This window comes from Nilaparvata lugens, chromosome 4 (genome assembly GCF_014356525.2).
Source record: "Nilaparvata lugens isolate BPH chromosome 4, ASM1435652v1, whole genome shotgun sequence".
Taxonomy (NCBI): Eukaryota; Metazoa; Arthropoda; class Insecta; order Hemiptera; family Delphacidae; genus Nilaparvata; species Nilaparvata lugens.
Genome location: NC_052507.1, coordinates 59,867,255 through 59,880,382, shown reverse-complemented (window position 1 = coordinate 59,880,382; position 13,128 = coordinate 59,867,255). Strand labels below are relative to the sequence as shown.

Here is a 13,128-nt window from a genome sequence, read left to right as displayed (position 1 = left end):
TGAATTATGCCCACAAATATATTTTATATCAAGTATCACACTAAACTGGTAACTATCTAGCTTGAAATTTACTATAATCCATAAGGAACGAACCCGATGCACCTAGAGTATATATAGAATACATTCAACCAATGCGTTCTAGGTACATTGGAAAGAACTGATAAACTGTGGATGATCCCAAATGTAGGCTATAATAACATATTTTAGGCTATGGGTATTTTATTGCATTTCAATCAAGGAAATCAAATAAAAATATTTTGACCTTTGGGAGATAAATCTGAATGAAATACTTTCAGAGTTTGTAATTCTTGTGAATCATTTCATTTTCAACCAACAAAATTAATAATTTATAAGTGTAATATTTAACTATAATTTGGTGTCTCAATTTTTCTAAATTCAAAATTTCTAGCATATATATTTTTGTACGAAAATTAAACTTGAACTTCTTACAGTAGAATCATAACCTATTTTTTGAGCATTTCATTATCAAAATTTGGGAATGGAATAGTTTTGGGCCAAGCCTGTTGTTCCTTCCCAATCATATTCATGAGTTTTATCCACAAATACATAAAATTCAATGAGATTATTGTTAAAGCACCTAGAGTATAATATATTGCTCAGAGCAATTTATTCCTCAAGGTGCACAGTATGAGTATATTTACTCTATTTCAAATCAAGAAAATTCAATGAAAATACTGTGAATATCCCTTGAGAGATTATGTCTCACTGGCGGAAAGTGTGAAGTATTTGTATATTTATTCCATTTTCAATCCAGTAGATTCAATGAAACACCTTGCAGGCTAAAACGATGCCACGAACTTTGGCCTGAACGCAATGTTTCTCAAAATTCCCCTTGGCGGCTAAACCATGGTGGTGTGGGTAGGGGAAAGCTGTGGCACACAAAATCACCTCCAATAAATTTCTCTAGAGACAGCGCGACTTGGAGCGAAACGGCGACATGTTGACAGATCTTGCTCAAGCCTCTGGAGGACTTAGCTGCGTACTTTGTGCCCGACGCGCGGCACTTGATAAATCGCAATATTAATATCGCAGATTAATATTAAGTGCAACGCGGCTTGATATGCTCTGGTTTGAGATTCACTTCAAACTGACAGAGTTGGTTGAATGGGAAACGTTGGTGTTATTCTTGAGAAATGAATGAGAGTCTGAAGTGTAGGTAGGTTTGATAATATTAATGCTTTATAGTAAGATTCACTTCAAACTGTCAGCTTCTTACTGACCTTACATCAATGATCCCCATTCAACCAATGCTGACATAAAGGTGCGTACAGAGATATACGCGCCGCGAACATGAGCAATTCACTTTTAATCAGCTGACTATATCTGTATTTTTACAGAAACGGTAAAATACAGATATAAAAAGCTTGGCATCAGCTGATTAAAAGTGAATTGCTCGTGTTCGCGACGCGTAAATCTGTACGCACCTTTAGAGCGAAAATGGATGATGTGCTGCTAAGCTGAGGGGGAGACTTAAAATGTCCCCTGTGACGTCACACGTGACCGATTTCGGGAAAGGTTTGTAGAATAAGTTTGGAAAGATTTTAAATAGGTCATATTAAATACCGTAGTTCATAATTATACGCTTTTTTTCTTTGGGGCAACTTTTGAAAATAAATAAAAATATGAATCTGAGTACCCTTTTTAAATTATTTTGTCACGACATGTTTCGGCTACTAATACAATTTTCAACATGTCGTGACCAAATAATTTCATTTAAAAAGGGTAGCCTAATCAGATTTATATTTTTATCTATGTCATAATTATGTCACAGATGTTGAGGGTTGAAATTTGGTTTCAAGTTAAAGTTCCATGGAATAAAATAATGTTTAATTTGTAATTTGATGTTTGCTATAGATAATTATGTGTTTTGGTGGACCAAACAATGCACTGGATGAATGAAATCAGTATTATTACCCATAAAAAATTAATTGAGCTGAGCAGAGTGCAGCAGATCAACTGGATTAGATAGACATTTAATATTTTCATTCATCATTTTAAGAACTAATTACCTAAATCCAAGTTATCCATTAGAAAATCAGGCTAATAAAGCAGGCTGAACCGTTCAGAATAACACTATAAAACTATAGTGTTATTAGTAATGTAATAGTAACATTATAAAACTATTTTCATTTATCAAGTCAATATGAATAAATTTCATTTTCAACTTTAAAATATATTCAACTTCAAATTCACATTAAAATGGAGTTGAGAGAAAAATAATAAATAAGTTAGATGGATAGATTTAATAATTTGATGAATTTTTCAAACTTTCATGAGTTATGATTGCTGTTATGGTTTTGCTGCAGCCTTTAATAAATAATAAAATGAATAGAACTAATAAATAGCTTATAATGAATATAAAAAATACCGGTATAATTGAAAATTGTCAAATACTGCTTGTAGGCCTATGCGGCCTAACTTGTGAAATACTTTGATTAAAAACGACAGTCGTTGATAATTTTTCATTTATTTCATTTATTCATTGATGGAAGGATAATTGGTGGATGAGTGAACTTCTAGTGAATGGATTTTGAAAATTAAATTCTCAATTAATATTTTTTTTTAACAGTAATAATATTCCACAACGATCTTCACAGACATCTTGTAAGCTTTTATCAAATTTCAATAATCTCTGGAATCATAAAAAAACATAATAATATAGAACAAAAATATCAGAAATATTAAAGAAATATAGGCTTAAATATATAGTACAAAATTCTAGGAAACCAATTATTTCTGAAATTGAATATTGATTCTATAATATTTTATCTATTCAGTCTATGAACATCCCAAACATCATTATTCATTTATTTGTTGATATAATTACAAATCATATCAATATGATTATTAATAAGTAATGTTTACAACAAGAAGATGTTAATCAAAGTGTTACCGCCTATAGTAATTTTTGGATTTAATGATGATAAGAATATTCGAGAAATATTAGTTAATCAAGAAAATAGAAGTTGAACTTCTATATCATGAGCTTCATTGTGGCAAAAAGTTATTGAACTGTACAGAAGATTTTACAGGTGTTCATTTCATTTGTTAATTTCACCACCACATCTAGTGAAAAGCACAATAAACGGCTACAAAATGTTTTCAAAGCTGTATTTTGTTTTGAGTCTGTAAGCGTTGAGGCATAGACTTGTTTTCATTCTCTCTAAAATTTCTACAACCTTTATTACAAAAACGATCAGTTTTAAAAAGTTAGTTCATTTGCAGTTGAATTGTCCTACACGAGCTTTATCATGAAATTGAACTTTCGAGTCTACTTTTTAAGTTAGAATTTTATACGTTACAAATTTCAAGTTAGTTGTTCTTCCTTCACTAACAATGTACAGATCAGATAAGGTAAGTACAAAAAATGTGTTAATTTGGTTAAAATCAATAGCACATTTGTATGATATTTCAAATTGAGATAGATGAAAATGATATTCTCACATTCCTTGTGATTCATCCACAGATTTATACATTTCAAAAGGAAGCTCATCCACTTGAAACACGAAATTACAATTAAGTAAAATTTACTACATTTGAAAGATTTGAATAATCTTCAGTGCTTTTCAAACAATAAGGCTATTTTGAAAATGCATTCACATAACGTGAACATTGAGTTGATTATCCAATATTTTGAAAATGCATCCTGATACGCAATTTAGGCTAATTATATCCTTATTGAATAAAACTGATATTTAATTACCTGTTGATTGACTCATGAGAGTTAGGCCTACTTATATTATGTGGAAGTTGATCATTATTATACTAGATTTCAATGATTATTGATCTGATTTTGAGTAACACCAGAGACATATATATAATCTAGGTACCTATCAATTAAACTGTATCTTCACTCACTCTATGGTAACACCGAATAAAAAATAATAAGTTTTGTTATAAAACATCTATATGATGGTATTCAATAGATAATACAATCTAAATTGGTATGAAAAAAATGATTTATCTATAAAACTTCAACTCATTATTACATTATAACTCATTATAAACTGATTATTAAAACTCATTAGTATATGGGTTCAAAAATGTTAATTGACTTGAACTATAATATTATTCTTGTTCGAATTGTAATTTTAAAAATTATAAGAGTGTACGGAATGCCACTGCGCACTTGAATTATGGACTGTATTCATTTAAATTTTTAAAGTACTTACAAATTGAGTTATTCAGAGAATTAATTTTTATAGTGTTACACTTCTATATTTGTTGGGAAAAATAATTCTGCAGAACACCGGATTTCGAAATTATAATTAAATTATTATATGAAAAATCAGTAACTTGAAAATATTCGAAATATAATATTGATCTTATCTTGATCATCTTATTGATTTTGATAGGAAGGCTATCTTTAACATTCTTTCAAATCCCAAAAGTATTGTTCAATCACTAACTTATTAATACCATACTCATCAATTTTGATTTATTATATCCACCTCAAATTCATTGATCTATTAATATTCAAAATAAATTATCCGGAATTCACTCAATTCTTTCAACTAATTTATTATTTAAAAAAACTCCTTCATGGAATCCAGAAACCAACATTAGGCCAATTCTTGTGATTCATCCAGCAACTGTGAACTATTCGACCATATTTATTTGAACTAGAATGATAATAAGCAAATGATAATTTTTTTTTGGTAACTCAGAGCTGTTATAAATCAGTGTAGTTCCCAATTTTTTTTAGAAAATCAATAATATTTATGTATAATCAATTTTTGAAACATCTACTATCTCTTACATTATCTGCAATTTCATTTATAACTCATTCATTTCATTTATTTTCCTCTTTATAGTATCTACCAGATAATTGCCTGTTATCCATGTTTCTCATTTATGAACTAGATGAAAATTTCCTATTCTATTTCTCATTGTTCTTTATTATTGTATTCTTAATACACTTATCTCTTATTTCTTGTACCCTTATAAAAATTGACTGCTGACAGTTCTAATTGAATCTCAATGTATCACAAATAGTTTCTTAACTATTGCATGTGTTCGAATTTTTCGAAATTCTTATTCATCTTGAATTTTTAAACAATTTATAACAAGTGAATTTGACTATTCTTAACCTTTTTTTTTAATGATTATTCTGCGGTTGACCCATTCTGACAGTTTTGAATGCTGAAAATTTGAGGTGATCATGGAAGATTTTTTTCAACTTCTGCTTCTGTTTTTCTAGCTGAACCTGCTGTTGGCTATCCTACTTGCTCTGATGACGCTTCCCTCGCTGGTCAACAGTCAAGCCAACCCGATCCTCGACACTGGAGCCGACCTGATTATTAACGGTGCGCTTCCGCCCTACGACAAATTCCCAGAGTCCGACATCAGCTATCAGACTTTCGACTTCATAGTGGTGGGAGCTGGACCAGCCGGCTGCACAGTAGCATCACGTCTCTCAGAAATTTCCAGATTCTCCGTCCTTCTCCTAGAAGCCGGTCCCGAAGAATCGTTCATCGGAGAAACTCCTCTGATAAACGAAGCTATGATAACTTCGCCTACCTATAATTGGGGGTACAAGATGGAGAAGGAGGACGGTGTGTGTAGGGGTGGTGTGGGGGGACGCTGTGATTGGCCCAATGGGAAAGGGGTGGGAGGGGGGACGCTTGTCAATGCCATGGTGTGGACTAGGGGTGACCCCACTGATTATGATAAGTGGGCTGCTTTGGGTGAGTTGAGATTTCGATTTTTTTTTCAAATGTCTTCTAATTAGATTCGAAATCTAACTAAGATTCATAATTAGACTGAATATGATAGCAAGTAGAAATGTCAACTCTAGGACTGTAGTGAGCTCTGAAAATATCAATTTCACAGAGTATAATAGATATTAAAATTCAATTCACCATTTATTTGGGAAAGGCAAAGAATGATTAGGCAGTAAATTTTTCAAGTATGTTAAGATTTTGACAAAATTGCATCAAAGACTCCAATTTAAAACTATGAAGAGAGTTCTTTTTTGAAGACAGAGACAGTGATTACTTTCTAGGAAAACAATTGTCCATAAATGATTATTTTCATTCAATCAATTTCTTGAGAAATGTTAATGTTACAATGAATATTCTAATGAATTTCTTTGTGAGAAACATTTTTATCACTTCATTACACAATAATTGACGATTCATGATTCAGACAATAATCTATTAGAGGGAATGTTACTGATTGAATAATATTGATCAATGTATTCTATATTCGATGTTGTTTTTTTCTATTGCGGATAATGCCCACATAAGCTTTTCGCTTGTGTGTGGGTAATGGAAAGTGCGTTAGTAGATTGATGAGATGATCAAACGTCCATGTCATTGGGCGGGATTTGAACCCTCAAACCAGGCGGTGCTAACAGACCGAAGTTTGTGATGGTCCTCAACACTAGAACAACCCGGCCGGCTTTATTCCAATAATAAAAGAAAAGTGTTTTCCATGACGAAATACTTATAAAAACTCTATTGTAGTCTAGACACTGTGCTTCCAAGTTTCTGAACTTGGAAACACAGTTTGTAAATTACAACGGGGGTATCCTATTAAATACTGATTTTTGATGGGTCATTGGGTCTACAACTCAAATTTTCCAAAATAAAAAGTTTTATTTTACACTTCTTCCAGGCAATGATGGATGGAGCTACTCAGACATACTTCCCTACTTCATCAAGTCAGAAACCATGGACATACCGAGTCTCCGCAACTCACCCTTCCATGGAACCCGGGGTCCAGTCCATCTCAACTACCCCAGTTACCAGCACGATCTATCGCGAGCATTCCAGAGAGCTGGCAGGGAAATCGGACTCAACTACTCAGATTACAACAACCCCAACGAGAGGATAGGATTTTCAAGAATCCAAGCGTCACTTCACAAGGGCAGACGTTTCAGTGCAGCCAAAGCGTACCTTTGGCCTGCCAGATATAGGAGGAATCTTGTGGTACAGAAATATGCGTTTGTCACAAAGATTATTATAAAAAACCGACGAGCTGTTGGGGTGGATGTGATACTAGGTAAAAATTTCGAACAAAAGGTAAAGGTATTTGCACGCAGGGAAGTGATAGTCACCGCTGGTGGTTTCAATAGTCCGAAATTATTGATGTTATCCGGTATAGGTCCACAACAACATCTTCAAAGTCTTGGTATTCCAGTTATCCAGAACCTTTCCGTAGGATACAACCTTCAAGAGCATGTATCCACAGCAAGTTTGGCGTTTTTGGTAAATGTTACTGACGCAGGATTGCAATGGGATCTACCACTGATACCAACTATCCAATCAGTCAAAGAGGTGGCTTTATTCGGCCAAGGTAGATACTCAATTTTGGGGTGTGAGAGTTTTGCTTACGCTCAAACTAAATACGCCACTGGTAGGGTACCTGATATCGAGTTTCTCTTTGTCACAGGCTCTTTAGCGGTAGATTGTGGCAAGGTTCAGCAGAAATCAAGGTATTTGGATGAAGGTTTCTACAAGAGACAGTATTCAAACATCTGCTACAAAACCGCATGGAATATTTGGCCGATGTTGTTGTATCCGAAAAGTAGGGGAACTGTGAAACTTAGAAGCAGAAACCCTTTTGATGATCCCATAATCCATGGGAATTTTCTGTCAAACGAACAAGATTTGATAACTTTAGTTGATGCCTTGAAAATAGTACTAAGAATCAGTAAAACCAAAGCTTTACAAAAATATGGCTCCAAACTATACTCAAAACCCATGGAGGGATGTACACAGTATGTATTTGAGTCAGATGAGTACCTGGGATGTCTTGTGAGGCAAATTACCACAATGTTCCATCATCAGTGTGGAACGTGTAGGATGGGACCAGACAGTGATAGAGATGCAGTTGTTGACAATAGGTTGAGAGTACGTGGTGTGAAAGGTCTAAGAGTTGCTGACACTTCTATAATGCCTGAAATCATAGCTGGACATACTATGGCTGTTGCATATGCCATTGGTGAGAAGGCTGCTGATATGATCAAGGAGGATAATCTTTGAGGATGAATTATTTCAAAATTATCTATATTCAATTGGACATGTTGGATAGAATGTATAGATCAATGGGAAATGTAACAAATGTATATCCTAGCTCTGTGACTATCGATTGTAATACATATCCATATCCATCAAAATAATGATTACCGTATGTACATAGTCCATCTTTGATAAGTTTTTCTCCCGATCTTTGCTTTTTTCTAAGAAAATAAATAGAATGAATAGATAGATATTCAGATTCTGCATCCAACTCATTTTCATATCTAAAATAACTATAGTTTTTGTGAATTGTGTACATCTATATAAATACGCTTCAAAACTGCCACAATATTTATAGCAAACAACTCTCGCAAAAGTTTGGATTGATTTGTGAATCAACATTAACACTGTAGGGTCTGTCCAAAGTTGACAGTGTCTATTACAAAAATCCACCACCCTCCTATTTGGTTTGACAACAACGCATGCAATTGTCAATTGCGACCAAACTAAACCAATGATGCTAATTAGCCTTCCGACACTCGTCTGTCGAGAACAACATGGCGGAAGCGAGTAAACACGGGCTGCGTAATTAATAGGGAAATTATAATTAGTGTTAATAATGCCGCGGCTAGGATTAGTTGGGGCGCGAGAGCAATTTTCGCAACGTATGTCAAATTTATGTTTATCGTATGCGCATGATTTGTTGGAATGACAGTGTGGTTGTCACTCTCTCTCAATCTCTCCCTTATACACAAACATACATTCCCTCTCTCTCACTCTCGTTCTGAATTATTAAACCATGGTCACGGTGTGAATGACGACCAGTGATCCGATAATATTTCTTAAATTGAACAGCAGAGCGCACCATTAGCGCCAATAAAATCTGTCGATTCAGCACTATTCCCTAGGTTCGCCGTCATCCTAATTACGACCGTGTCATCTGAATAATTCAGGGTTCGCTCATTGCCGTACACCCTCTATAGTCTAACAACTGACATTATTGTTTGTAGAAGTGCACGGTGTCACCATTTCCTATTGACAAGTAACCTAGAATATGGATATGTCTCTCATTTCCAAGATATGATACTGAAAAAAGTTTCCTTTATTTCTTTGAAATTGCAGATGATCATAACTCTATTGTAAAAGACAAATTGACAATACTGGAAACTAGTGCTATGAAAATAATTATTGACAAAATTTCACAAGACTGGAAATTAGTATTATATGAAAATAATCTTGCCAGTAAGATTCACAATCAACTGATGGCTTTCCTCATAAATAACGCTCACGTTTCCCGTTCAACCAATGCTGACTATATCAATTATATGCAATATGAATGATCATCAATTGGATGCCATAATGAATCAATAAATTATAAGATGCAAATTGAACACGTCATAAAAGCTGACAGTTACATATTCAAAACTTCAGCTCTTATCTTCCAATAGGATCGACTGAGCTTTAGATAGTCCAGAACATGACTCTTAAATGTTCTGTTATAACTTTGAAGAGAATAAAAACTGTCAGTTACATGAATAATTATCTAAAACTGTAGTTTTCATCTTCCAATAGAACTCCACATAGTCTTATACTTCGAACTTAAAAATAGATCAAATAGTCTGAACTTAAAAATAGTCCAAAAGTCATCAATATCCTTGAATTAGATGATATCGTACTTTTTCAGGCCGGGTGGCTTACTAGTTTATTTTTTATGGTACAGACTTTAAGTTCGGTGAAATGAAATTATTATTGAAATACTGTAACTGTGAACCATCTATTCTGACAGTCTACATTTACATGAGAACTATAATAGGAAATGAATCTTGGATAGACAAACTTCTTTATAACGAATTCTTCACCTCAATGTGTCAGATTTTTCTCCAATTCCTCCTTGTTGTGCAATTTGTTTCAAACGTTATTTGAGTGAACTCCTTTTATGGGTGGAGTATATAATAATGAAGATTATACGCAGATTTAATAAAGTATTTTGTGCTTAAATGAACAATTCCTGAGTAGTATTGAGTGAAGCACGCTTTAGTAAACCAATAAGAACGATTCCAGTACCGTAGTTGGTATAACCATAGAGCAATAATAGCGTAAGTAGATATCCCATGGTATACGGCGTTTATGTCGCAACTTTTACTGTTATCTCAAGCCGATAGTCCACGTAGTACTTTCCCGTGAAGTTGTGTGACGCTCGTAGTCTCTCATACTGTGAGAAAATCGACAATAATCGGCTTGAGATACCAGTAAAAGTTGCAACATAAACGCCCTACACCATGGGATATATACTTACGCTATTGTTCCTCTATGGTATAACATTCATTATTCTGATAAGTATTTGATATTGGATGCTAAGCGATAAAAGCGTGCTAATACAGTTTTTCAATCGTTTATGAATAAGGCACTTGAAGTATTTTCTATCCTCTGATTACAAGTCAAATTCATAACTACTATCAAACTTAATTGTATTGTACTATATTGCCAACCCCCTGAGATTCGATTTACATAACCCTGGAGCACATATATCTGTATATGCAAGATTACATCATACTATTGAGATGATCTTCAATAATCGGGCAGACGGCATGCTAATCTAACTAAGTGTGCCGATCCCATCAATAAATAATGAGGACCGTCGAAATTGCCGGATCCAGTAATCAGCCAGAGTTGATCGGATTGCCTGTGAATATATAGGCTACATGATTGAATGCAACATAATTCATTAACGGCTATAGTTATGTGGTGGTGTGTTGATGTCAAATTCAGTGAGTTGTAGATTGCGAATTCAGTGAAATTGTAAGAGCGAGTTACATATTATTGTTAGTAAATTTTCATCTCATATTCTGAATAACTCTTACTTTATTTGCAAATTGAATGAGATGAGATGAAAATAGAGAATTTTAGGCATATTTCCAGTTACACTACGTTAATTAAAAATAATAGCTGAATGATTATGTCATTGCACTGTAATGCAATTTGTTAATACAATAATATTGGTTCTCCTGGCTTTCGTTAGATCACGTAATTTCACGACGATTGAATTTGATTGACATAGGTGCAATCGTAAGATAGATTCTAGAATTGCTGATACTCATAGTAGCAAATATGTAGATTTGACTGGCATTTTCATTTTCATGAAACTCAATATCGAGAGTGACAATCCTAGATTGAAATAATCTCAACAACTTTGGATAATTTAGTCGCCATACTATTGTCATTAATATTTTCAGTATGTATTATCTATCTATATATAAAAGCGAAATGGCACTCACTCACTGACTGACTCACTCACTCGCAGAACTAAAAATCCACCGGACCAAAAACGTTCAAATTTGGTAGGTATGTTCAGTTGGCCCTTTAGAGGCTCACTAAAAATCTTTTGGCAATATTTTAACTCTACGGGTGGTTTTTAAGGGTTTAAAGTTCGTCTTTTAGCATGTATATATTATTCTCTTAATTATAATTGAAAAATGTCCATACCATAACATATTATGTTAATATAGAACTATAATCTAGAGAGAGTACCTCTTCGAAACAGTTGTTAACTGGTAACTAAATTAATAATTTTGTCAGGTTGGCTTAAGTTGAGTTGACTTTGTTAGGTTGGCACCAAGTTGAAGATTGAAATGCATTCATCGCGGAAAAATTGATTGGGCACTGCTACTTCAATCAGAGCTATTCCTGGGAATATTATATTACTAGCCGTCAGGCTCGCTTCGCTCGCCATATCCGTTTAGCCAGACGTTTAGTCTGGACCCCCGACTGGATCGTCACAACATATGATCGTCCTACAAATGAGAAATGCAGGCGAGCGAAGCGAGCCTGCTGATCTCATTCTTGGACGATCCAGTCGGGGGTCCAGGGGGCGGAGCCCCTGGCTAGCCGGATATGGCAAGCGAAGTGAGCCTAACGGCTAGTGAATAATAAGAGAACTATATTGGATTGAATAATGAACGTCCACTGCGAACATCATAAACCTTCATACTAGAGAGAGGTCCTTGATAAGAAATGATTCTCTTTTCCACAACTACACTCTGAAATAAAATTGAAGTTGATCATTTCGTGGATTCATAAGTAAATCGAACATTCTATTCTCAATGCAATGTATTTGTTCACAGAGAACAAGTTTATCGATTTCTAGTTTTCATGATTAAATAATATAATGTTATTATATATCATTATATGATTAAACAATATATATTCTCTTATAATATCAATTATAAGAGAACAGTATAAGGTTAGTATAAAAAATACATCGCGCGGTTGCACTTATTGAGGGGATAAGCTCATTTCGCGGATTGGTTGTGTTTTATCTTCCGTATAAGTAGAGGTCACATAGATGAATTACATATTATTAAATAAATAAATGATTCTTGAGTTTAGAATAAGGTAAGATAACTGTATGATAAGTTATAAAAAAAGGGTAAGATAAGCGTCGTGCTATCACTGGATTTCAGAACTGCATGAGTCTAGCTCTGATAACATATACAGTTATGAGGGCAACATGAATTCATGTTTCTCGATGGTTCGAAGCCCATCTAAAACTGTGACTTATATCTGATCATCACAACTCACACACAAGTCTAGAGCTTATGTGGGTATCATCCTCATCCTCATCAAAAATAGCTCTTTAGATAAACACATCATATGAAGTAATTTTCAAGGTCATTATCGATTATTCATCAATATTACTGCATCATATTCATTGTATATTATACAACACTGCAATGATGCACTTCCATTAATAGCCAATAAATATTGATCGATATAAGTTATAAAGGAGTAGAGTTTAACTGTTATCGAGAGTGCTTGTTTGTGAAATAGTATTATACAGTTGTATATATGGATATACTGTTTAGTAGATATCATCGGAGTATACATAGATATTCTTTAACTACCAGTCGATATACGGTAATAAAGTAGATACTGGACAACGCTAGTCAAGAGTGATAAGGCTAGCTCAATAGGTGAGATAGCACCATCCCCCTGGGACCTTTGTTTAATAACAAGGGGTTCCCCTCCACCCACTCTTCTCTTTTAGGGGAGGGTTACCCCTTCGGACGATAATTTAAAAGCCAGAGGACGTTAAGCGATTTTTCGCTGCTCCCCTCTATCGAATTCGGGGATCAATGGTTATTGC

General features: G+C 34.1%; 1 protein-coding gene across 1 annotated transcript; it reads left to right on the top strand.

The window, feature by feature from the left end:
* The first annotated feature begins 3,149 nt into the window (after positions 1-3,149).
* Positions 3,150-8,125, top strand: LOC111064011 (glucose dehydrogenase [FAD, quinone]-like). Its single transcript, XM_039426042.1, has 3 exons — positions 3,150-3,375; positions 5,222-5,708; positions 6,640-8,125. The coding sequence occupies exons 1-3, from the start codon at positions 3,358-3,360 to the stop codon at positions 8,007-8,009; spliced, it is 1,875 nt and encodes a 624-aa protein (XP_039281976.1). The 5' UTR covers positions 3,150-3,357; the 3' UTR covers positions 8,010-8,125.
* Positions 8,126-13,128: the final 5,003 nt, after the last annotated feature.